General features: G+C 43.4%; 2 protein-coding genes across 9 annotated transcripts; one reads left to right on the forward strand and one right to left on the reverse strand.

The window, feature by feature from the left end:
* The first annotated feature begins 318 nt into the window (after positions 1 to 318).
* LOC142902745 (phosphorylase b kinase regulatory subunit alpha, liver isoform) lies at positions 319 to 14,656 on the forward strand. Of its 8 annotated transcripts, none has more exons than XM_076048180.1 (34): positions 319 to 672; positions 775 to 878; positions 1,645 to 1,803; positions 2,602 to 2,649; positions 3,189 to 3,357; positions 3,516 to 3,598; positions 3,922 to 4,002; positions 4,094 to 4,192; positions 4,569 to 4,715; positions 4,804 to 4,857; positions 4,956 to 5,078; positions 5,172 to 5,267; positions 5,851 to 5,958; positions 6,096 to 6,174; positions 6,575 to 6,709; positions 6,778 to 6,887; positions 6,970 to 7,114; positions 7,484 to 7,562; positions 7,645 to 7,793; positions 7,877 to 8,047; positions 8,236 to 8,345; positions 8,414 to 8,550; positions 8,634 to 8,796; positions 9,236 to 9,315; positions 9,387 to 9,465; positions 9,552 to 9,681; positions 9,772 to 9,873; positions 10,605 to 10,723; positions 10,870 to 10,893; positions 11,198 to 11,308; positions 11,962 to 12,195; positions 12,872 to 13,072; positions 13,170 to 13,377; positions 13,793 to 14,656. In XM_076048180.1, the coding sequence occupies exons 2-33, from the start codon at positions 801 to 803 to the stop codon at positions 13,341 to 13,343; spliced, it is 3,777 nt and encodes a 1,258-aa protein (XP_075904295.1). In that variant the 5' UTR covers positions 319 to 672; positions 775 to 800; the 3' UTR covers positions 13,344 to 13,377; positions 13,793 to 14,656. The 8 variants fall into 8 exon arrangements, with proteins under 8 accessions (XP_075904295.1, XP_075904286.1, XP_075904277.1 ...); XM_076048171.1 differs by having other exon boundaries at positions 13,798 to 14,655; XM_076048162.1 differs by having other exon boundaries at positions 319 to 676; positions 13,170 to 14,656.
* Positions 14,657 to 16,712: 2,056 nt separating this feature from the next.
* ppef1 (protein phosphatase, EF-hand calcium binding domain 1) lies at positions 16,713 to 25,367 on the reverse strand. The gene is made up of 19 exons (XM_076048124.1): positions 25,239 to 25,367; positions 24,071 to 24,221; positions 23,315 to 23,347; positions 22,938 to 23,065; positions 22,696 to 22,756; positions 21,539 to 21,702; positions 21,335 to 21,449; positions 21,126 to 21,172; positions 20,856 to 21,022; positions 20,736 to 20,772; positions 20,508 to 20,657; positions 20,128 to 20,279; positions 19,798 to 20,038; positions 19,188 to 19,373; positions 18,528 to 18,670; positions 18,336 to 18,442; positions 18,091 to 18,254; positions 17,611 to 17,695; positions 16,713 to 17,526 (listed from the first exon to the last, which is right to left on the reverse strand). Exons 2-19 carry the CDS (start codon positions 24,123 to 24,125, stop codon positions 17,333 to 17,335), a joined length of 2,229 nt encoding a protein of 742 aa, XP_075904239.1. The 5' UTR covers positions 24,126 to 24,221; positions 25,239 to 25,367; the 3' UTR covers positions 16,713 to 17,332.
* Between the last annotated feature and the right edge of the window lie 355 nt (positions 25,368 to 25,722).

The following is a 25,722-nucleotide window of genomic DNA, read 5'->3' on the forward strand; positions in this document are numbered from 1 at the left end:
CTGTCTGTTGTCACGGAGATACGCCCTTTATGACACTACAAAGGGTAACCTTTGGAGAAATATTTAAGCTTACACAGTCTGAAGAGTGGAGCTAGCAAACGAAGTAAATGAGAGACAAATTGTTTGAAAACACTACCTGTCAAGTTTGCCAAGTAAGGCACAGAACCAGTAAATTATGTTTAAGTGGATGAACGTTTTTTATTTATTTATTTTTATTTTATTTTATATAAATCTTTATTTAATTATAGAATTTTTTTTCCTCTTCTTCTTAACCATACAGTTGGCGTGGTTTTGGCGTCCCCTGTCGACAAATACCCAAATCACAGGAACTTCATGTATTTTTCAGAATGAACGCACAGTCGCTTTCACAACTACCCTCACTGTGCCATCCTTCTGGAGGGGAAACGTCACGCATCGACATCAGGGAACCCTGCATCTGGAGCGGGAAGACACCAGAGCTCTCCCGCGCCTGGTCACTCAACCAGTCAGATCTGGACCGTGTGTGTTCCACCCGCTGGATGCTACTCGGCTAGCAGGCTACCCAACACAGCAGAGTCTCCGCAGCAGCTGTCAAAGCCAGACGGCTCCAGCAGCGGGCTGCAGAGATGGCTCACTGCACGATGTCTTCCCGCGGAGATTAAAACTGACTTTCCTGGATCGTGTTCCCCCATCGTAAGTGCGTATTTACCGGGAAGGTCCGCCACAGTGTCACTGTACACGCTTGAACTTGTATGCTGTTGTTGTTGTTGTTGTTGTTGTGTGATTGTGTCGTAGTGTTTGCGCAGTGATCATCAGTGGGGATGAGGAGCCGCAGTAACTCGGGAGTGAGGCTGGATGGTTATGCCAGGCTCGTTCAAGAGACCATCCTGTGCCATCAGGTGAGTCCCAACTACTGCCACTAGTTGGGAGAGAAGTCAGTCATGAAAGAATCACCTCCACCCCACCAACCCCTCAACCGCTTTGCCAACATTGTTGTTGTGTGCCAGACATTGTGCTACTATTGATTCGCAACCCACTGGATTGCGGGGGGGTAATTGTGCTTTTGTTTGTGGTCAAAACATGGCTTGTGTATTTAAGTGTCCAATAACTACACAGATCGATGATTGCCTGGGTAGAGTTTTCCACTGTCGTGGGAAAACACCCAAATGCCTGACAATGATATAAATATGGAAACCTTGGGGATGCATTTTCTTTGCGTTGAGTCTTAGTTTGATTGTGTTTTTGTGAGGTAACGCACAAATACTTGACAAGTATAAGTGTAACCTGTAAAGACTAGTTCAATACAACTGTTGCATGCACAACAAAAGTGTGAGCAAAGTTCAACTCTCAGAGCAGGTTGAGGGTTGGAGGGCTGTACTTTTATCTCTCGGCATTCGAGTTGACACTTGGGCCCAGTCAACCAGTTGCCGTCCCTTCAAACTGTGACCCAGAATGCTTAAAGCTGTTAGGAAACAGTGCCATGCATACCGATGAAGTGTGTGTTTAATATCAAAGGAGCTCGGGTCATGTCTTGAATTTGTTGTCCCACTTTCTCCCTTGTGGTAAATGGTTGACTGCCAGTGAATGTATGAAGACTGATGTGAAACATTTCCAGAAGCCGTGCAGTTCCTCCTGTTGTTAAAGCCATTTCTCATATTGTTGAAGAACCCAGTGACAGGACTTCTGCCTGCCAGTGCCCAGAAAAAGGATGCCTGGGTGCGGGACAACGTCTACAGTGTCCTTGCAGTGTGGGGGCTCGGCATGGCCTACCGCAAGAATGCAGATCGCGACGAAGACAAGGCCAAGGCCTACGAACTGGAGCAGGTGCGTTTTTGAGGGAGTTAATGTGTACACCACTGTATGTTTGTTTTGTCTGTTCTTTGACATGCAGTTTTTGTGTCACACAGCTTTCTCAATTTTTCAAATCTACGCTATAGCTGAAAGCATTGCACTGCCTATTGATCCATTAATAGAGCAAAAATTAGTTATTTACTGTTTGATATATTTCAAAGGATTGTTTTGTTTAAATAATGTCAAATCTGAATAAAGACATTCACTGTTATTTTTAAATATTTTGAATAATAAAAAAAAGCAATGAATTGTTTTCAACATTACTTGAGGTGCTCATGAATTTAGCTTGCGTATTAGAGATTAATGATAGTTATAATAGTTATGTGCAGTAACACTGATTTCTATTCTGATCCGACAGCAAGTTTGAACAAATATTTTATACCCAAACTTTGTCCAAATCTTAAAAAAACAAAAAACAAAACTTAATGCTTAAAGCGACACTCTGAACAGAAACCAATCTGTTTAAAATGCAATAACTTTTCACTAAATAACATGTTAAATGATTTACATCTGAACCAGGCTTTCCTGAATTCTTGCATTTCACTTTCACACTTTCACATTTACTGGATTTGTCAGAAACTATTAACAACATTACAACTGAATTATCTCATTAAAACCTACTAACCTGTAATAAAGTACATGTGATCATTAGAAGGACAGTGGCACAGATCAGATAAAATTGTCATTTTGATCTCTTTAATGTAATACATTTTTTTATTGACCTAAGAGTTTATTTTATCACTGAAATCGTTTCATTTTGTCTTTCTGTAGAGTGTCGTAAAACTCATGCAAGGACTTCTCCAGGCTATGATGAGACAGGTGAAGTAGCACTCCAGACTGCAGTTGTTTTCCTCTCTGACATTCCTCTCTGCTGCCAAAATAAATCTGATCACCCTCCGGTTCTACAGCATGTCTGTAACAAGGTCAGACAAGCAAAGTTTAATTAGCCATGATTCACATGGTCTTTGCTGTCTACGTGTTGCAACATCAATTTCTATTTCACAGTCAAGTGACAACCATTATGATGTTTGGCTTCATCAAAACTATGTACTACCAGCTGCTGAAAATAAAGTGAAGAGGCAGAACACAGATTCTAATGGTCCAGTTAATAAAGCCAAGAAGCTCCGTCCTCTGCTCAGCTAATACCATCAGGAGCCATATCAGCTCTTGACAAAAACAAACAAAAATACTTTATAAGATGCCTTGATACATCCATAAACCATATCATATCATGTAATATTCTAAATATGATGTTTATTCAGAAAAACAACCAAAATCTAAAGGTGTAATGATATAGAAAGAAAAATAAGTCTCTGTATGCGATGCACTTTATGCTAGACATCTGTCTATTTCTATAGGTGGCCAAGGTGGAGAAGTTCAAACACACTCAGAGCACCAAGGATTGCTTACACGCAAAATACGACACTCCCACGTGTGCCACAGTGGTTGGGGATGAGCAGTGGGGCCACCTCCAGGTGGACGCCACCTCCATCTACCTGCTGATGTTAGCGCAGATGACGGCCTCAGGTACCGTAGTAATGTACCTTGGCTTTATAAAACAACTATACTTGCCGCACTACTTTCTCACATCGACGAAAAAACAAGAAAAATTGTTGCCTGCAAGAACGCAAGAAAATCAAGCCGTGCATTTGTCAGTCCTTGTGTGTGTGTGATGTGTCGCACAGGTCTGCGTATCATCTCAAACCTGGACGAGGTCGCCTTCATTCAAAACTTGGTGTTCTACATTGAGGCTGCCTATAAAGTGGCGGTGAGTAAAATCAACCTGTTTTAATAGAAAACAAATGCCCATGAGATCTTGCTCATGGACTTAAGGCATAAAGCAAGTGCAATTAAAAATGTTTATTTTACAAAATTCTTCAACAAAATTCTTTGTTTTTGATAGAAGAACGTCTTTTGACTCCTAATTACTGTCACAGGAACTCTTTTTTTTTTTTAACTGGATGACCTCATAAAACATAATTTTGCATATTCATATAGGAAGCATGGGGGATGGTTGCTCATCCAACTTCTGCATCCACTTCAGTTGAAGTTGGCCACAAAGGTTTTGTTGATATAGTTTCCCCTGTGTAGGATTATGGCATGTGGGAAAGAGGCGACAAAACCAACCAAGGCATCCCGGAGCTCAACGGCAGCTCTGTGGGAATGGCCAAGGTAGCGACGACACACAGCTTTCTCTTGTCAGCATTTACTTTTTGACAAAAGCCAGAGTCCTGATTTCCTCATATTTTCTGGTTGTTTGCAGGCAGCTCTGGAGGCTATCGATGAGTTGGATCTTTTTGGTGCACACGGAGGGCCCAAGTCAGTCATCCACGTGTTGCCTGATGAAGTGGAACATTGCCAGGTACCACCGGCTTTGTCTCCAGCCGCTCCTCACTACCTTTGCTCAGCCGTTGTGAGGAGAGGCTTATTATAACTCACAGAAACTCTCTGGATAACTGCAATACTCTCTCTTTACTTGCAGATTGTTACAGAAAGAGTGTAAAAAAATTTAATATTGTATGCTTCCATGCTGTGACTTACTAAAGTTCACAATATCACAGTGTATTTTGCATGATAATGTGACCAGTGTCAATTTTTTGCTAATTTGCCTGACCAGCGACTTCTATGGCTTTGATTTGTAACCAAAGGGTAACCAAAGCACATTTGGATCCAAACTTTGAATTCCAAGTATTTCTATCCTATATTGGGAAGAATCATGCCGCCGTATTTCCCTTCAGTCCATCCTGTGCTCCATGCTGCCAAGAGCTTCCACTTCGAAAGAGATAGACGCTGGCCTTCTGTCTATCATTTCCTTCCCTGCCTTTGCTGTTGAGGATGCAGACCTGGTGGCCATCACGAAAGGAGAAATTATCAACAAACTACAGGTAGCGTGTACGTTCAATTTCAGATCACCATTTCATATAAACCAATCAGTGACCCCCCCCCTCACTCTGCCCCCCTCTCTGACTTCAGGGCCGATATGGCTGCTGCCGCTTCATCAGGGATGGCTATCGCTGCCCAAAAGAGGTCAGATATCCTGCATGTTATCTAAATGATTTGATTCTTCTTTTTACTGGCTACTGCTTCCTCATACTCGGAGCTGTTTGGGGCTTTGGTCTCACTAGGACCCATCTCGGCTGCACTACGACCCAGCAGAGCTCAAGCTGTTTGAGAATATTGAATGTGAGTGGCCTGTGTTCTGGACTTACCTCATCCTGGATGGACTCTTCACTGAGGATCAAGTGCAGGTAGCTCAAGCAAACAAGCTGATCCATATAGGTTTTTTTTCCTGGAAGGTTGCGGATGTATCATGTGAGCCAATGGTGTTGTGCTTCACACAGGTGCAGGAGTACCGCGAGGCACTGGAGGGCATTTTGATAAGAGGGAAGAACGGCATCAAACTGTTGCCTGAACTTTATTCAGTTCCCAGTGACAAGGTATGAACATGGCAAAGCACCGTGACTGAAGTCACTTTTCAATTCTCTTGTGTGAGTTATAAAGATCTTCTGTGTTTCAAGGGTCCATGTTTTCAGTGTCATAAATAACAAGTGCAAACAGCAAGAAACAAAACAAGTCCATGCTGGTGTGTGATCAAGTAGAGTTGCTGAGCTGCGTGTGTTGAGAGTATGGAATAGGACTCAGTCCCATGTGCGATGACTTTTAACCACATTTGTCACGTACAAGTTGTGTAATAACCCTCGTGTTTCACAAAATGTGTGTTTAAGCCACACCAATGCATGCAAAGCACCTACACCTTGAAAAATGTTTTGCTAAATCCCAGTGGTCTATAACCAGTTTGCATGTGGACGCTGTACGTCAAAAAGCAGAGGAATAATTTGCCACTTACGTGAATCTTACCTGTTGAAATTTATTTATTATTTATTTATTTCTCATATACTCAGAAATGCATGCATTGCAACAACCGCAAAAGTAAAGGCAGTGACGTTGCAGTGGATGAGATCCATCCGGTACACTGTATTTTCAGAGAGAACCATAAAAGTCGCGTGTTGCCCCCTGCAGGTGGAGGAGGAGTACAGCAGCCCTCACTCAGTGGACAGAGTAGCCATGGGGCAGCTGCCTCACATGTGGGGCCAGTCGCTCTACATCTTGGGTTGTCTTCTCGCCGGGGTAGCTCATCTGCAGCCAAATCGTGGCAGGAATGACTCAGATTTTAAAATGACAAGTGAGAAATGTGCTGTACAAGACGGTGAAAGCATGAAACCACTCAGTCGCTGCGTCTCTGTCTCTTTTTAACGTTTGATCAGGGTTTTTTAGCGCCAGGAGAGATCGATCCCCTCAACAGGAGATTCTCTACCAACTTCAAACCAGATGTCGTGGTACAAGGTTGGTGATTGAATGATCCTATAATGTGTCCCTACAAAGAGCAGCAAAAGTTGTCAGTTAAAATATGAATCGAAGATAAATATCAGTCATGTATCAGTGTATGAATAAAACTGAACACAATTGAAAAAAATGTGCACTGACTGAAAGGATTTGAAAAAAGACAACAAGCTCATCTTTTGCAAATTGTTCCCATTTGTGCAAATCTGTTGTGCTTTGTGCTCACTCAGACATCGCGTGGCTCAACAATTCGATGCTTCAGTTGCTCAGCTGTCTTTATTTAATTTGGGCCTTTTTATATTTTTCAAACAGGAACAGCCTCAGAAGTGTGAGTGAATGAGCGAGTGGCTCCAGTGTCGGCTGACTGTGCAGATTCTTCTCTCCTTCTCGTCTTGTCTCTCAGTGTGTGTTCTAGCAGAGACGGTAGAGATCCAGGAGATGCTGACTGATCATGGGATCTCTGTTCAGACCATGTCAGAGGTTTTACCCATCAGAGTCCTGCCTGCCCGCATCCTGAGCCACGTCTACGTCAAACTGGGTAAAAGGCGCTTTCTGCCTGATTGTATGAGCGTGTGCAACTGCAGTAGTAACCCATGTGCTCGGCAGGAAACTGCAAGAAGCTGAATTTAAGCGGGAGGCCTTACAGACACATTGGAGTTCTGGGAACGTCCAAATTCTACCAGATTAGAAATCGCTCTTATGTGTTTGCGCCTCAGGTAAGACCATCTTGTGATTGTTAAAGATGGTGGCGTTTAGTTTTACTGAAGATAAACTTTTCTATCCGCCCTCGATCTCCAGTTCCTGGATCAGCACCATTTCTACCTGGCTCTGGATAACCAGATGATCGTGGAGATGCTGCGGACTGAGCTGGCCTACCTGTCCTCCTGCTGGAGGATGACCGGACGGCCCACGCTGACTTTCCCAATCACCCGGAGCATGCTGGGTAAAAAGATCTCATAGCTTATCTCACATTCTGGGGGTCTTCACCTCGTCAATGCGGGTCTCATTTACTGTCTGTGCTTGCTGCTCAGTGTGACGTCTCCTTCAGAAGTCCACCGTTGTCTCCTTAGCTTTCACGCTGGCAAATCTCAGACGTTTGTCGGCTTCCAGTCAGTGGTTGAGGTTGCGCTCATGTTCTTCTTGTTCTTCTTCGTGTGGTCCAGTAGGAAACTAAACTAAAGTTTAATTAGTGAAAAAAAAAAGTTAATACTCACATTTCTTTTCGATATGTACGATATCTAACTTGTTCTCCTGTGACGAGCCAACAACTGCTGATGTGTCACAATGTCACTGTGATGTGTTCTTTGACCAGTTGAAGATGGAGATGCGCTGGATCCATGCATTTTGTCCACACTGAGGAAACTACAGGACGGCTATTTTGCCGGGGCGAGGTCCGTCTCCACCTGATCGCCACTCTGCTGCATCTGTGTCTCTGGCCTGTTTTGATTGTAGCGACTGTGAACGTCTCCACAGGGTGCAGACGTCAGACCTCTCCAGCTTCCAGACCACTTCGTTCCACACACGCCTCAGCTTCCTGGATGAAGAGAACGACGAAAGCTTACTTGAGGATGTAGGGGGTGATGACGAGTACGATGAAGAGTATAGTGCCAACATCCCCTCAGGTAGCCAAGCAAAGACAAAAATAAACGGAGTGTGCCAGTTGCATGGAAATGAAATAAAGTTCTGAATATAATTCTAATTGCAGATGGCTCAAAAGACCAGTTTGACCAGTACCTCAGCCAGCTCCTCCACAGCACCACCAGTAAATCCCACCTTCCTCCCATCCAGAGGGGGCATCACCATGTGTTCAGTGCGGAGCACACCACCAGAGACATCCTGTCTTTCATGGCCCAGGTCCAGGGCCTCAACATGCCCAGTGAGTTGGAGTCAAAGCAGTCGCCCTCAAAGTCAAACTACGCTGGTTTGACTCAGAACTGACTGACTGTGGCCTGGAACACCTTTAGAGTCATCTAATCAAATGAAACAACCCACAGGTTGTTTTCAGATGAGGGGAGTGTTCTATGTTCTATGTATGTTCATTTGATTACTGCTGATGCTCCTCAGAGTCGTCCATGTATCTGCCCGTGGCTCCTGACAAAAGAAAACACCGTAGATCTCTCAACCTGCTGGAGGTTCCACAGCCTCATCGTGGGCCACAAGTCAAGCAGCCGAAGGTAGAAAAACGGGGGATTATTTTCTTCTTGTGTGACTGAAGCCTAATTACTCTGATGTCCCTTGACAGCCCCACAGTTGTGCTGATCTGCACCTGCCTCAGGACTCGCAGGGCAACACAGACTTTGCAGCTTTGGTTCGGCAGCTGAAGGAGTGCCCCACGTTGCAAGACCAGGCTGACCTTCTCTACATCCTTTACGTCATGAAGTACGGACATGACGCCGACTCACACGGTCATTGATATTCTGACACTGACTCATACAATGATGTTTGATATTTCTGCTGAGCAGAGGAGCCGATTGGCTGGTGGAATTGTCGGGTCCAGGGCATGGCGGAGTCAGTGTTCGCTGCTTGCTGGAGGAGTTGTATGTGCAGGCTGGAGTGTGCAAAGAGTGGGGACTCATCAGATACATCTCTGGAATACTACGCAAGAGGGTGGAGGTCTTAGCCGAGGTGAGTCACTGGAAGTTTGTGGCTTGATGAATGATAAAAATGATGCACCGAGTTGTAATTTACATGATAAAAATAATACAGAATCAAACTACACAGTCAGCGACAGTTTTGTTAACTTTTGTTGACATTTTCCACAAATGCTGATGTGGACGTTAAGGAGAGAACAGTGAAGCCTCCCTGAGACAAGAAGAGGATCATAAATATTCTTTCTAGCATTTCTTCTTTCTAAAAATGAACTCTCTGTGATCTTATAACACAGTTATTGTAATGTCTGCCTGTGTTACTATTTTGTGAAGAGAAATAATTTAAAGTAACTATGACAGCAAAGTAACTTCTCCTCATTATTTCCTTGAGATATAGCAATGGTAACTTGCAAGTAAAAATACATGTTTTCAACTTTCAAACCATTCTAATCAGTGTGTGTTTGCACGTTCCTCAGGCCTGCACAGACCTGATCTCCCACCACAAACAGCTGACCGTAGGTCTGCCCCCTGAGCCCAGGGAGAGAGTCATCACCGTGTAAGTCCAAAACACACAAGTTTAACTGAATGAACGACCACAAAGGGATCCAGAGTGTTTTTTCTCTTCAGCCCACTTCCACCGGAGGAGCTGAACACGCTGATCTACGAAGCCAGCGGTCAGGACATCAGCGTCGCTGTTCTCACTCAGGTAAATCTCTCACTTTCCCCTCCTTCACACCTTTCACTGACTCATTTCTCATTGCTGTGCAACCTCTCTGCTGGTTCGTCACTCAGGAGATCATGGTGTATCTGGCCATGTACATGCGCTCCCAGCCGTCTCTGTTTGGGGACATGCTGCGGCTGAGGATGGGCCTCATCATGCAGGTGATGGCCACTGAGCTGGCTCGCAGCCTGCACTGCTCTGGTGAGGAAGAGTAGGGAACGCTCACGCGTGGTGAAAAACGATCACTTGACTGTGTAGCGACCTTGAATGAACCCCGCGGTGCCTCTGCAGGAGAGGAAGCTTCCGAGAGCCTGATGAACCTGAGTCCTTTCGACATGAAGAATCTGCTGCATCACATCCTCAGCGGCAAAGAGTTTGGGGTGGAGAGAAGCGGTGAGTTTGTGCAGGGTTTTGTTTCTCCGTGTCTGGTAAAAACTGTGCAAGTGTCATTTTGTTTCAAGTCAGGTGTCGTCCAGATGTGAGGCCGTCGGTTCTCACCTTTGACTCTGCGAGTGATATTGTGCCTACTTGCATCACAGAAATTGCAAAAATACTAAGAGATGCAATTGGATATTCACCAGGTCGCTCTCTTGACTGTGCATTCACCTTAAAGTCACCCCTGTGTTTAGTGTTGTAATCCAGACCGCAACAACCGAGACCAAGATATTATCAAGACCAGGGAGTATCGAGACCAAGCCCAGAACATGACTTTATATATATCAAAGAAAAATAACAACAAAACAGAAAAAAATGACTGGAATCTTTTCTAAATTTTGTTTCAAGTTTGCTTCTAAATCGAACAGCAACATCTCCTTTCAGCAAGGTTGCTTTTTTTTGCTGCTTTGCCAACTATTTTGAGCCATTTTCAAAAAAAACTAATTTGCTTCATAAAATTGAAAAGTAAATGAACTAGGAATAAGGGGATGTGTCACTCTAGGTGTCACAAACAGAGTGTAAAACTGCAGCAGCTGGATTCTTTTCTGTTATCTGTCATTCTAGTGTTGGCTGAGTCTTGACTGATTTTCACAAACTGACAGATTTTTAAAGATTTTTAGATTTTTAAAAAAACAAATTCCCTCAGGTTGGACCACAAGTCTTTCATGGTGCTTCTGTCTGTCCATCAGTGCGACCCATCCAGTCAATGGCCACCAGTCCCGCCATCTCCATTCATGAACTGGGCCACACTGGACCAACCAAGACTGAACGCACTGGAATACACAAGTTAAAGAGTGAGATAAAGCAGGTGGGAAGAGTCAGTCAAGCAAGAAATCAATCTGTACACAGAATCTATCTATCGATCTATCGATCTATCTATCTATCTATCTATCTATCTATCTATCTATCTATCTATCTATCTATAACACTGTCCTTGCTTGTGCTTGCTTGCAGCTGGATGACTCTCGGCCTCTCAGTGTGGGTTGGGTTTGCTAATAAAAGCATGTGACGATAACTAACTTTGGTGCTAACAACCAAACTGTTGACCAGGTTTTAAGCCATGCTGTTCTTCATAGCTTTGCCTTTCTACATCACTGTGTTTGTGGCAGATCTTTCCAGGGCCGGCTTTGCTCATTTTCAATAATCATGTTTAATTCCATCTCAGAAACCAAGGCACATGTCGGTGACAAAACGTTGCGTGCGGCTGCAGCATAATCATGGCCATAGTATGATGAACATCTCCTCATGTCCTCTGTCATCTGTCATCCATGACCATGTGTAGATCGTCAGCGGCGGCCTCTCCCTGAGTAGCAATGTCACCTCTCCTCGCTCAACGGTAAACCATCTCACCTCATCTGCTTCTTTAAATCCTCTTCTAGAGCGCCGACTACAGGTGAAGCAAAATCACCCATGAAACAATTTTTTTGTTTTTAACTTTGGAGTTCATTTTTTCAGTTGGACTTATTGTCATGACTGATGCATTGAAGGATTGGGCTGCCATCAACCTTAAAATAGAACAAAACTGAAGCGCTGAGTTCCTGAGTTATTCCTCTGAGAGATAAAGAATCAGACACAAAATAGTTCGAACAATGTTTGTTTTTTTGTATACCAGAAATTGGCTCAATTCTGCCATGATGACTCTTTAAGTAAGTTGAAGCATATAAAAATAACAGCAGCCTTATCCTTTAAATACTGTTACCATATCTACAACAGTGGCATCACTCTGCATGTATGACTGCATGAACACCGAAACTTGAGGTGGAGTTTGGGAGAGAAACTTGACCAATGTGGTCAATATTTCAACCTTATTTTCAGTCATGGGGGCAATCAGTCTTCTTGTTTTGACTGTCAGCTGAAGAAAAGACAAGAAAGACTCTGTTTTTCCTGCCACAATAACAAAATAACAGCACAATGCTCGTGCCAAAACATGCATGTACATACAGCACATGCAAGGAATACATTCAAAGTGCCTGGAGATGAGGTTGAAATGAGATTCAGTGGCAGCGTTGTGTGTTGTCCAACAGTATTTTGCTGCTGTCACAACAGCGTTGCAGCAGCCCCTCCACTCCCAGTGGGATCCTGTCCCCAGTGGGCCACGGTCCAGCGGATGGCCAGCTGCAGTGGGAGGAGAGACAAGGCCAGTGGCTGAGGAGGCGGCGGCTGGATGGAGCCATCAACAGGGTGCCAGTGGGTTTCTACCAGAAGGTCTGGAAGATCCTGCAGAAGTGTCACGGCCTGTCCATCGACGGATACGTGTTGCCTTCTTCCACCACTAGAGAGGTACCGGTTCACATTTCTAACACATCCTGTCTGTGTGTGTGTGTGTGTGTGTGTGTGTGTGTGTGTGTGTGTGTGTGTGTGTGTGTGTGTGTGTGTGTGCACCTGGTCTGATTGACACGCTTATGTCTGTTTCCTTAATGAGCTTTACCACCAGTGAACCAATCAGCTCATCAAGGGAAAAGACACAGACACACACACACACACACACACACACACACACACACACACATACACACAGACAGAGAGAACAAAAGTTTGGACGCACCTTCTCATGCAGTTTTTTTTTTATCTTTCCAACTTTCTCCACTGCAGATAGAAACTGAAGACATCAAATATATGAGCAAGAAATATGTAATTATGTAGCAAAAAAACCCACACATTTAATAACTCTAAATATACTTTTTATGAAAGGTGGCTATTTTGAAGAATTGAAATATAAAACGTGTTTGAGTTATTTTACACTTTTATTGTTTCCTCCATAATTCCATGTGTGTTCATACGTACTTTTGATGCCTTCAGTGAGAAACTGCAATGTCAATAGTCACGAGAATGAAAGAACAGACATTCAATTCAAACTTTGAACTGGTAGTTTACATCCTCATATGTGCAAACTGTTGACATCTGACTTTGACTCTTGACCTTGGATGTGTGTTGGATTGTGCTTTCTTCTGTGTAGATGACAGCTGGAGAGATCAAGTTTGCAGTGCAGGTGGAGTCGGTCTTGAACCACGTCCCCCAGCCAGAGTACAGGCAGCTGCTAGTGGAGACCGTGATGGTTCTTGGCCTGGTGGCTGACGTCGAGGTGGACTGCATCGGCAGCATCGTCCACGTGGACCGCATCCTGCATCTGGCCAATGAGCTCTTCCTCACTGATCAGGTACTGCTGCTCTGCACGTTTGAAGTGAAATCATTCCCATGTGTTTGTCCACGTTCACCATGGCTCACTCTGCTTTCACCTAACCTGCCTTCCCCAGAAATCCTTCAGTGCCTGTGATTATTTCCTCGAGAAGGACCCGGCCACAGGAATCTGCAACTTCTTTTACGATAGCGCCCCTAGTGGTAGCTATGGAACCATGACTTATCTGTCCAAAGCAACTGTCACCTACGTCCAGGACTTCTTACCAAGTTCCAGCTGTGTGATGCAGTGAAAAAGCAGACTTGTGCATGACCAAACTTGAAAAGGTGAGCAGTTTGTGAAAAAGGCTGTAAAGCTTTTTTTTTTTTTTTTTAATAATTTTTATCATAAACTCAGACCATTCAGAAGGTGCATTAAAATATTTACTCTCTGTTACCTCTTAGCATACAGTGAGATTAGGGCAGAGGCAGCTTGTTGCACACACACATAAAAGATCCAATTCCTCCTTTAACGGCCTGAACTGTGACCTCATTGATTATCATTCTGAAATCTTGTGCGTTTTCATGATTTTATACTAATTAACTTTCCATTGAGAACGTGCTTTTGGTGTCGTGTGTGACAAATAACATGTGTCTAACATGCGTAACTGATTTGTGGTGCATGTGTGCATTGACAGTGTTTCCCCTCATGTGACAGCCATAATAATGAGCTGCATTTAATCTCTTTCTTTGCTTTAATTAGAAAAGGTTGAACAGAACAGCGAGTGACAGTTGAGCTGTTTCAGGTCCCAGCTGCCAGCTTTGTTCAACCCGCCTCCACCGCAGCCCCTGTGTGTCTCACTGTGCACGACGTGTCAGAGTAAATTAATGTTGGCCATCAGTTATGTCTACTTGGGGCCATTATACTTTTTTCTTTTGCCTCATACTCTTCACATCAGCAGTGGAACACAGTGAACAGGATCCATTTCTCATCCTGACGTGGTTCTGACTCGCGCTGCTGGTTGTCATTTTATCGCTCCCCGGCCCTGCGTCTGCACCTTGATGCAATCTTCCATGTGGTTTTAAAAGAATCATATATTTTTTAAGTTATTGTAATGAAGTATGCGTTACAAGTCATGAAAGTGGATACATTCTTTTTCTTTGCAAAGTCTTTGCATGAGTCGGTATGTGTTTGGGAGGTTGCTGCTTTATGTGCTGGTGTTCCGTGTGTGTATGCAACATGAGCAACATGGCTTTTAGGTGGAGGAAGGAAATGAGTTGCAGCAGAGCTCGGTGCTCGCTGGTGTTGCCAGAGAGTTTCTCAGTACGTCAAAGTTGGTATTTGCAAGTCTGTGAAGAGCTTTTTTTTTTTTTTTTAATGACGTTACAAATGTATGCACTAGAAAAACAACAACAGAAATCAATGCAAGGTTGCTGTAGTTAATGTTAACCTCAATATTAAATTTATTTACTTTTACAATGATGTAGTACATCTGTAATTACATGAGAAATTGACTATAATTTATTAAAACAAAAGTATTTAACAGCTGTGCTTAGAGAATGGAATCGCTCACTTCCATTTAGCTGATTTTAGTTTTAGCCGTGCAAAAATAAAATGATTTGACAAACTGTTGAATCTTCATACCTGTTCTTTCATCCTGCTGTTTTGTCTTCAGTGAAACACACTAGCTAGCCAGTCATGGCCGCCCATTACACTCGCTGGAATAAACTTTAAATTGAATTTCCATTTTTCCTACTGTGCCATCGGCGCTCACTGCTCTTGTTGTACATGAACTGTGACAGATGGAAGTTGTTGGGTATTTGCATGACTGAAATACCCTTTGCATTAGTAATTGCTCATTTATATTTTGATAGAAGCTCGCTTGATTTAAAGAAGAAGAAGAAGAAGCCTTTATTAATCCCATATTGGGAAAATTTACATAATTTTAGCAACAATGCAGTAGAAAAGAATGGAGATTACAGTATATTGATACAGAAGAAATACAGAAATAAAATATTTATAGACTAAGAAAAACAGAACCAAATGCACTCCTGTGAACAACAAAAGAAGCACCAGAGGGCTGAAGAAAATCAAGCAGAACACAAGTGAAACCATCATCTCGTGACAAAAAGAAAATCACACATTTCTTGTGAGCCGTTGTCCCTCTTACTGCTGTAACAGTGCTGCCACTGATAGTGCTGCTCTCTAGCCGTGAGCAGTCAAACATGTCAAATAAAATCCCGCTTGTACAGTAACACGCCTCAGTGCGGTTTCCAGTCTTATTAGAAAGATTCTACAACGCCCACGGATGTCCCAGCAGGAATTTTACCATCACAGTCGAAGGCTTTGGGTGTAGAGTAATAAAAAACAAAAACAAAAACAAAAAAAACAAATACCAAAATACATAAAAACCTCAATGCGCTCACTGTGGCATGTTTGTCTGTCGTCTAGGCACACAAACATGTTGTTTGGATTAAATTCGACGACTTAAATGAAAATGTTCACGCTGTATGCTCATGAAAACAAGTCCCGACACGCTGCTGTAGGTTTTGTATCCATGGAGCTTGTAGCCAGGACGACAGTGGAACATCAGAGCAGCCCTCAAACAAAGTAAAAAAGGGCACATTTTTTGTGCAAACCATTGCATCCTGAATCTACGTACTCTGAGGACCCTTCTACAAGAAACACCTTCAGCTGTCTGAAAACGTGCAGTTGAACAACTCAAATTGGAATGAATGTGATCCGTTGATCCAGAGTGCAGCCAGCAGTGCAACCAGGAGCTTGACTGGAGCTCCCACTGTGGTTTGTTCTCAGGGTGAAGAGCGGAGGGGTAAAGTACAGAGGGGGTTGAGGGGAGGAGAGAAGTGGTGAGCACCAGGGCAGCTGTGAGAGAGTGAGAAAAGGAAGACGAGGGCGTGTAGGTTCTTCTCACAAATTGACCTTTATTTTCTTATTTTTTTCAACATATGTAAGATTCAAAGGCATCATTTACACAGACATACAGATGCCCGGGTCAGGTTTACTGCTAACACCAGTGGCAACTATGGTGGCCAGGACGTGAGGGAAGTAGCATAGCATATTTACCTCCTACCAACATCTTAGGTGGCTCAGAAAATAAAGTTGGCTCTCCGCAAATCACAAGGTTGTCAAATGTTCCAGTCTCTTCAGGCCGAAGACTGAATTCAAAATGACAGCATGTCTTGCATAATGTTCACTCACTTTCATCATTCTGGATGCTTCAACATGGCAGTTCTCTTTTTTTTTCTTCTTCCAAATACTCAAAACAGTTTCAATATAAATACTGTATTAATCATACATATAAGTCACAAGTAGTCATAGTCTGAGAATTATTCATGTTCTTACCATATATAATGTTGTAAAGTACTGATTTGTTGGTTGTTTTCAATGTTTTGAGCTGCTGACAAATTAGACCTGCAGGTTGTGCTGGATTCCTGACAACATTACAACAGCATGATGCTCTGCTGAGCATAAAACTTTGAACAGAGTTTGATGGCCCTGGTTCGCAGGCTGTAAAGTGAGATGTACTTCCTGTAGGTCCTGTGCCTGACCTCAACAATCTCTTGAAGGACATTGAAAGTACAAAACATTTTGACTTGCTTGACCTCGTGAAAGCATACTTTTCTACGCCAATAGCTGAAGAACGTCAGTTCTGGTTTTAATTAAAGGAAAAAATGGGCGTGCACAAGATGGTTTCAAGGCAACACTGAGAACCTCACAATCTTCTCTACTCTTCTCTCCAACACAATGAGCGACACTTCACAGAAAGTTAGGGATAATCAGCTTTCAGATCCAAATTCACAATGCAACTAAAATTCTCTAGAATCTCTATGCGTGAACTTAACTTGACCTGCTCTAAACTCTTTTAATACACCTTTCCCACTCTTCACATATCGGCACATTTCGCCCATGCACTTAACTAACATAGAGCAGTTAGCTACTCTAGCAGTGCCTCTAACATTTTTATTATTATTATAGAACATCGCACAAAGAGACAAAACCGATTTCTGTTGACAGTGGATCCCTCATCATGAAGAAAATATTTCCTTGCTGCAAAAAAATGGATCTATGACAAACCAACTAACTCTTGTTAGACTCCTTAATTCCTGACACTTTTGTTTTTCAAATAGGCCCCAAATATTGCACAATCCAACAAATACTCCAAAGGACTTTATTTTGAGCACTTTGCTCTGTGTTACATCCTCATGTATTTGTTCAGGAACTGCTCAGATCAAAGGTTGTAATACTTCCCCACATTGCTGTCACTCACTGACATGACGTCAGTCAACTGGACTCCTTGTTTTCCAGTTTGTGCACAACCCTGAAGGCTTCCAGAAACTCAGTGAAGTCAATACTGCCGTCCTTGTTGAAGTCGATGCTTCGGGCGAGGTCGTCAATAGCCTTGTTGTTAATGTCCACCCCCAGGTGGGCACTGAAGAGACGCCAGATTTGACGAAACTCCTCGATGGAGATCAGACCTGAACACAGTTCATCCAATACAACCTTATCTGTATACAATGTCGTCCACGAGAACTCCTGACCCGACCTTACATATTACTTACCTGAGTGGTCTTTGTCTATGATGTTAAATATTATCTCAATGTCTGTCTTGTATCTGAACAAAGTTTCAGCCAAGTTTGGAGTGACCTGAGAGGAGACAGACCATTAACATCAGACCTGGCGAAGACATTACAAAGATCCACAAATTCACGTATTTCTTTTTGTGATTCTGCCATTTAGTATTTGAGATCAACAAAGCACATCATATTCAAAGAGTGTGTTTTTGAAAATAAAGTCTTTCGGCTACATTGGAACAAAGTCAATACAGCATTGGCTGAAATACACACACTGTAGTCTCAAGGTGCTTAAGCAACAGTCTGTTCAGATTCTACATTGGAACCTATGTTTATATTAATTCTCAGTTTTATAATTTACAAATCACTGATAATGAAATGTTTTTGATTGACTTGTAGTGGAGCAGTGGGAGAACAAACAACACACAACTGTACAGTGCAGTCATATAGAGAGAGTCCAGCCGAGACCTGAGCCAGAGGGATCCCTGGTTCCATGTCTTCAAAACAGGTCAGGTACTTCACTCTGCCGTCTGGTGCAAGATGGACTAGGTGTGGCCGCAGTGTCCTCCAGGGAAGGTCCAGTCTCACCACAGTCTCCAGAACCAGAGCCCATTCACTGACTGACACCGTGCCTGGGATGGAGGAGAAACGTTTGTAGACCAAAGTAGAGGAATATTTTTGGAAAATATTGCATATTGGGAGGAAAAATGCACCGGCGTTGTTGTGGTCGTATTGCTGGAAGCCCAACATGAGCTCAGAGCGATGGGAGAAGAGTTTCTCCTTCAGGGCTCTGAGAGCAGAACCTTCAGCTGCTCTGACCCTGCAGACACACAGAGAGAAACATCTGTTCATTAAGAAAGCATCTCAATGGCCCTATGATGTGTGTAGGCAGACACCTGTCGCACCTCTGTGTCAGGGTGAGTTTGCGTGTTGTGCGGCTGACTTGGTACTGGTAAAAGCGGGGCACCAGTTCTCGGTCCACTTTGATGTAGGCGCCACGGTTGCTTCCCTCTTCATAGTAATTAGAAGCTGAAAAAATAGTGATCACCTACAGGAGAGAGAAACACAACTGAAATCCCCCTCAACGTTTGCACTTCATTTGCTCGTGTTGTAGGACCCCAGATTGGTCTTGGTCTCAGGACCACTTTTTAAGGGTCTCAGTCTCATCTCGGTCTCAGACTTGGCGGACTCGGGCTTTTTGATCAAGACCGGTCGAGACTCAGCCAGCACTGAGATGACACGATAATAACAGAAAAGAATCCAGCTGCTACCTTGTTACACTTTGTTTGTGACACGCCCCATATTCCTAGTAGTTCATTTGTTTTTCAATTTTATGAAGCAGAGTTGTTTTCTTGAAAATGGTTCAAAATATCGGGCAAAGCAGAACGGAATCTGTATATGTAGAAGAAGCAAACTTGAATTTGAAAAAAAGACACTAGTTATTGGTTCTGTTTCGTTGGGATTTTTCTTTGATGTATACAGTCTTTGTCTTGCCTCAGCTTCGATCACTCTCTAGTCTTCATCATGTCTTGGTCTCGGTTGGCGTGGTCTTGACTCCCGCCTACCTGCCCGTTGTGACAGAGCTCATATCCTTCCTGCTTGCACTCATGGGATCTGATGAGCAGATGGAGTCCGTGTCGGCGCAGCAGTTTCTCCGTGACATCAGGTCCGAAGTAGCAACCCCCTCCTCGAAATGTGTTGGGACTGCAGCCGTCATGCATTTTGGGGTCACTCCACAATATGTCCACGATCTACCGCAGAGACAGAAGACTTGTGTTCTCTCAAGGAGAGTCCCGCCACGTTGCACTCAGTAAAAACATTTAACCACAACCTTTCATTACATTACACCAACTGTTGCACTGTAGTCACTGCAGGTATTACAAGTGCAACAAAACACAGATCTATAAAGACTTTATATTTTTAAAGACTTATTTAATTATGGAAATAATTGATATATTAATTTCATTTCTTTATTTCCTCTTCATTTACATAATTTTTTTCATCTTCTCTTTGCACTGTGTTTACGGCTGTAATTATGCAAATTTCCTCAATGTAGTATAAATAAGGACATTCTATTCTATTCTATTCTATTCTAGAGAGTCACTGCAATTTTTTTTTTTACTGCATTGAGTAAAACAAATGTCATTTTTTTTTAACTCAGTGCAGTCCTCCCACCTGTTTCCATTCCCGCTCTTCTTGTGAAGGTGGGGGAGGGGGAATCGAGGAGATGATAGAGTCCAGAAATGGCACTTGCAGGTCATTAATAGAATAGGACATGCTGGGTGAAGACGGGCAGGGGCGAGGCGTGAGGCAGGAGGGTGTCTGGAGAGAGCAGAGGGATGACGAAGAGGACGAGGAGGACGAGGAAGAGGAGGAGTTGTCGCTGTCTTGTCTGCTGAGCCCGCATCGTCTCTTTCTGCAGAGGTAGACGAGGGAATTTGTCAGTCTTGGCACAGATCTTCACCGCTGCCATGCAGCTTCCACCAGCGAGCCCGGCTGCCAAACCTTTGGCCTGGTGTTTTCTGGCCCTTGCTGTGACTTCGACTGCTGCTGGGACGAGAGCTGTCTGTGGATCTCATCCTTTTCATCTGCCGGCTGGACTGGCCGATGTTGAGCTGCTCCAAACTGTGTCTGGAAAACCTCATGGCAGACTTCACCTGCAGACAAGAGGGGCAGAAATACTGCACAGTGAACTAACATGAACGATGTGGGTATGAATGGGAATAAAGTAGATAACATTGTGCTGCAAAACTGGCTCTTCAAACAAACAGAAAATTCTGCATCATGATCACGTGTTTTATCATAATTACCAATGTCAACATGCAAATACAGCAATAGGCGCCACTGAAGCTGTAAAAAGGCAGATCTTCAGTGATCTGACTTGCCTTGTGCCGCTCTATCATGTTGAGGAATTCTAAGTCAGTCTGGTCTGAAATGCCTCCATGAACAATCAGGATCTTTCCATCAATGATTGTTGCAATGGGCAGAAGGCTGAAAACGTCTTGAAACAACTGGAGGATCTCGCAGCCGTGAGCCTGTGAGTTACAAAGGTGAAAAAAGTCGTACCGCATGGCAGCATGTACAGAAAGACTGTACGTGTGCCTTGACTGTACCTTATACTTCTGCATCACTTCCTTTGTGAATCCATATCTGGAAGAAAACCATTTGAAATACTGCAGTTTCTGAAGCTCCTGTTATACATGTGTACATTTCAATTTTCCTACGAAACCCACCTAAGATTCATGATGTGGTCTTCATGGTTCCCTCTGTTCAGGTGCATGTGGTCAGGGTAGAGGAGAAGGTAGGCGAAGAGGAGCACAATCACTTCGATGGACTTTTTCCCACGATCTACAAAATCACCATTAAACACATAGGGGGTCTCTGCTGACGGAAGGCCATTCTGGGCACAGGAAAAAATGACATCACTGTAATACAGCACATTTTAAACATCGATGGAATCTAGACTGGGTTTGAATTTGAATGGACAGTTAAGATGGCGCTACCTTATAAAATATGAGTAACAGGTCATCAAGGTGTCCATGCAGATCACCTGTCCCAAACAGAAACAAAGAGCAGAGGTTCAGAGAGCACAGACAACCCCACTCTCCTGCTGCATAAGTCCAGCATTAGAGCACATGCAAGCATTCTAGAAATTTGAAACTTCTTTTCTATCATGCAAATTCGGAATTGACACTGAGTTGATGGGAGCTACCACATATAGTGATCTCCTTTATGCAGGATGTCGACAAGTGCGTGACGTTGGGCATCCGCTTGAGAAGCTGTTTGGTCTCATACAGCAGCTGTAAAATGTACCTGGCATGTAGAGTCTGTCGGGTGGGAAAACAATGAAATCCTGAGTCACTGTAAACTAGGCAATCAAAGCTTTAGTTGAGCAGACTGGTGACTCATCCAGTACCTTCTGCTCTTTAAAGGCAGCCAGGAGGGTGTTTGTATCGGAGACGGAGAGAGGAAACGATAGATGGGGTCCAGTGTAAGACTCTGGCACAGGGATGAAGTTGTAGTAGGTCTCCTGGTCTAACCAGGGGTCGGCCAGTGGGTCCATGAGCTGGGAGATCAAGTCTGGAGGAGACAGCAGGGATGGTAAGAGACAAGGTCCAAAACACTTTAAGTCATGGCCTAGTTGGGACTTCGATAATCAACTCCACACACACATATTACTGGAATAACATAACTGATTATTAGTGATTACTCACTTTCACTGTCCACGACAAACATATCAGTGAAATGCAACTTTTTTGCTTTGTCTCATCCCGTTGTTCCCATCCACTAAGGTTAAGCAACTGCCGATATAAAATAAGGGATTACATAACAACAAACAAGCTACTGAAATGGACAGATTTGTTGGAGCCTGTGATGAACAGCTAAACACAGCTCCACATCAAGCTCTGTTAGCTATCACTTTTGTATTAAAACCACTCCAATATGCTAATAGGATAATAATAAGAAGGATGGTCTCTAATTTATGCAAACAAACAAAGCATGAACAAGCATAGAGCTATAGAGGCCTGTTCCTCTCTTCTTCTGTACCCCCCCCATGTCTGATACATGTCTCCTCTTGACAGCACCCACAAAGGTGAACTACAAGTGTGGAAAAAAAACAATAGAGTGTGAATCCTTTCTTGTTATTAATACAAGCTAAATGCAATGCAGGACCTATGAATAGGAAGATATGTCAAGCAATAAAGGCTGAGTCTTAGATATGTGTATATATATATATATATAACTAACCTGGGTCACAATACATGCTAAAGCTACAACTGTGTCAGTTCAAAACACCAACTCACTGGCCTACACATTCATAGCAGTTGCTTAGTAACAGGGTATATGCAGAGGGTATCCCACACTGGCAAGAGTACAGGCCTGCTGTTAACTGCACAGAAATGCATTGGAAATAATAAAAGCAAGTTATAGGGCTCAATCAATATTTCACAAGGTTTGTTAGAAAACCTCACATATTGAGCAAAAAAAACTTTTTTTCAGTCACAATGCATTTAAAATAATCAGCACATTGTCATCTCAGTTTTCTGTAAGTGTTAGTATTTCACTTGCAACCTGGACCGTTTCCATTCAGCTGTGTGAAGTTGTCCAGCATAAATGTGAAGAAACTGGAGAGCTGAGTGAAGAAACAAGAGAAATAGAAAATCATTTACGCTGAAGATTGCATCAGAAAACAACCGTGCGCACACACACACACACACACACACACACACACACACACACACACACACACACACACACACACACACACACACACACACACACACACACGCACACACACACACACACAGAGTCACCTTCAGTTGGTCCTGTTCACCGGCATATTCAATGGACTGAAAGATGTTCCAGGTATACCTCCGCCTCATCTCCAGCCGGGCCATGTAGCGCCGGAACCATCGCTGAATCAGAACTGCCGCTGTGATAGCTGTGGCAGAACAGCAGCTGTTACATTCTGTTTTTTTTAATGTATTGATGCTTTCTTTTCTACCACAAAAAGTAAAAAAAAAAAATATCCTGAAATATCTGCATTTAGGAAGCTATTCTAAATATTAAAAGCAGAAGCATTTTTTGTGTAACTAAAACTATTTACTGTGAATGACACACAAATTCTAGAGTGGCGGCACATACATGTTTTGTGTGTCAGAGTCTATTACATGGATAAGCAGGGTCTTACTCAGAGCTGGACTGGGAGTCCCAATTGTCTTGACTGTGAAAGGGAAAAAAAAACAGTTGGCCTGAGAAAGTGCTAATTAAATAAAACTGTGTGAGGAAACACCCACACAGCCGATCAACCCACCAACCAACCACCCACTCACACACACGTGGAGGGATAACAAGACACAAGGGACATCATATGTAACAGAGAGACTGGCAAAACTAAACAAATTAAAAGAGCTTTCAGGAGAGACGGCGTCCATTAGCGAGAGGCACGTGCGATGCCATCTGCAAGAAGATCTGGATGCAAATTCAGCCGCTAATGTGTGGAAGTGCTTCTTACATGACTTCTGTTAACAGTTCAGTTCAGTTCACTCTATGATTCAACTGTGAAAATGATTCAATGTAATACGTGTGTATATATACCCAAAATAAAATGACTTACAAAAAATACACGATATGTCTGAAGCCTGCTTAAATTGTAGCTGACAAAGTGAGTCGTACAAATCCAATCACATGTGTAAGAACAAAGAAAACCTTTCCCGTAGGACATCTGCCAAACCTAAGAGAGCCCATGCAATCACTCTGGCTCATTAACATCATCCTAACGCTGCAGTAATTCTTACTACCACCTACAGCCTGTTTGCACCTGCCCTTCCACCCTGAAATGATCTCTCAGAGGGCAACAGGTGCGTCTGACAGAAACCTGCTGCTGGCGGTCCAACCAAAACGTGAGTCACTCTTGAAAGGATTAAGGGAGCATTTTCATAACTACCCGTCTCCGCTCTCTTTTCCTGCGTTTCTGTAGCAACAGAGGTGCCACATCCCATGATGAGGGCCTGGCGCACATTGGTTTGTTGTTTTTTTTCCACCCTGGCAGCAGTGGGTCACATCTGGCCGGTGGCATGTGACAGCACCAAGGAGACCTGAGGGGCAGCGAGAACAACAGTTGACGTGTTGCACCTACTCTCTCCTCGTTTCCGACTGGTTTGTCAAATGTCTCATCTGACAGAGCTCAGCTGGGTCACTCCTGCAATACATTTAGCATAAAAAAAAAAATGTGTGTGTGTGAAGAGTGGGCTTGCACATTCACAAACACTGCAACCAAGCACAGTTTTGAAAGCTCAGCACAGCTCATTTTGAATTTGTCCTTTGATTGGATGCGAGGTAGTTCAACTACAAACTATTAATGGCCAGGATTGTTTTGGTCTGTCTTCTGTTTCGAGTGTCCTGAAAAAAAATGCTGAACTGAATTTAATCGATTGCACTGTGCACACATCCTACTTCAGGTGTACCATCTGTCCCAATGTCAGCCCTGCTGGGTCTTGGCTTCTGGACTCTGTCTAGGGTTTTCTATGTGGACACCTGAAGGACAGGTTACCAGGCTGCAATGTATGACTTTGGCCATTGGAAGGGAAGTCTCTTTTTTTTTCCCTCTCCACGTGAAGCACAAATTTCAGCTGAGAATAACATCTGTCGTTTGCTTTGGAAGCCAAGAATAATATTATTTTGATATGATGAAATTGCCTCCCACGTTTTCCTCCATATAAAACAGTCAACATTTTTACTGGTTGTTTCTCCAGATGTGTTCAACAACACGCTCAGAATCACTAAAAGCAAATGTTACGGTACTACTTCTCACTCTGAGCTGAGCGCCAGTCTACAGGGACATCCGGCAAAACAACAATCACAATTAAAACAACAACAACAACAACAACAAAAGAAAAAGATCCGAGAATCTGGTGCTAATCACACAGCCTGAGACAGACAAAACTGAACGAAAAATATGGTTGTGTGTTTGTCACACGAGGGGGAAAAAAAGAGGATGAAATCCTTCCTAATTAATTAGCGTTTCCCTTAAGAGCTTCCGAGGAATTGCGAACTCACGTCGACGCATTACAAAAGAACCAAGAACAGCTCGAGGTTCCATGTAGCCCACATACCTGCCACTGGTGTCCGGACATCATGAGCAGTGCAGCCACACCGAATAAATACTGGACCCAAGCGGCCAGGTGACGTCCCCGGTTCAGAGCAGCTGTGTGCGCAGCAGCAGGGGAGGAGAGGAGGTGGTGGAGGAGGTGGAGGTGGAGGAGGAGGAGGAGGAGGAGGAGCAGCAGTGGACGACATGACGCGTATGCGCCACCAATTTATATTTCGCCGCGCACCTTGCGAGCAGGAAACTCACACTTTTTTTTAGAAGAGCTTTATTTTGAAATGCCACATGAGAATTATATGAAATTGATTGAGGGCCTCCCTCGGGTGGCTTACTATCAGCCTAAAGTGAAATGATGGACGGACAATCAGGAATTTCCACAAAATATCAATCTTAAATCATGTAAAGCATAACCACAGTGAGAATTTTGGAGGATCTTTATTTTGAAATGCTACATCATCATTTTCTGAAATTCAGTGGGGGGCCTCCTGGGG

This window comes from Nelusetta ayraudi, unplaced genomic scaffold (genome assembly GCF_046127955.1).
Source record: "Nelusetta ayraudi isolate G7.1 ecotype Tasmania unplaced genomic scaffold, CSIRO-AGI_Nayr_v1 ptg000005l, whole genome shotgun sequence".
Taxonomy (NCBI): Eukaryota; Metazoa; Chordata; class Actinopteri; order Tetraodontiformes; family Monacanthidae; genus Nelusetta; species Nelusetta ayraudi.

Bases quoted from the DNA above. Each gene is read 5' to 3' on its own strand.
- LOC142902745 (XM_076048162.1), top strand. From the start codon at position 801: ATGAGGAGCCGCAGTAACTCGGGAGTGAGGCTGGATGGTTATGCCAGG. The intron at 7,115-7,483 runs GTAAAAAGATCT...TTCTTTGACCAG, and splicing joins AATCACCCGGAGCATGCTGG to TTGAAGATGGAGATGCGCTG. The intron at 10,894-11,197 runs GTGGGTTGGGTT...GACCATGTGTAG, and splicing joins ATGACTCTCGGCCTCTCAGT to ATCGTCAGCGGCGGCCTCTC.
- ppef1 (XM_076048124.1), bottom strand. From the start codon at position 24,125: ATGGGATGTGGCACCTCTGTTGCTACAGAAACGCAGGAAAAGAGAGCG. The intron at 23,348-24,070 runs GTAGTTATGAAA...TCCCTTTCACAG, and splicing joins GGAAAAGAGAGCGGAGACGG to TCAAGACAATTGGGACTCCC. The intron at 17,696-18,090 runs GTCTCGGCTGGA...GTCTCCTCTCAG, and splicing joins CAGGGATCCCTCTGGCTCAG to GTCACTCCAAACTTGGCTGA.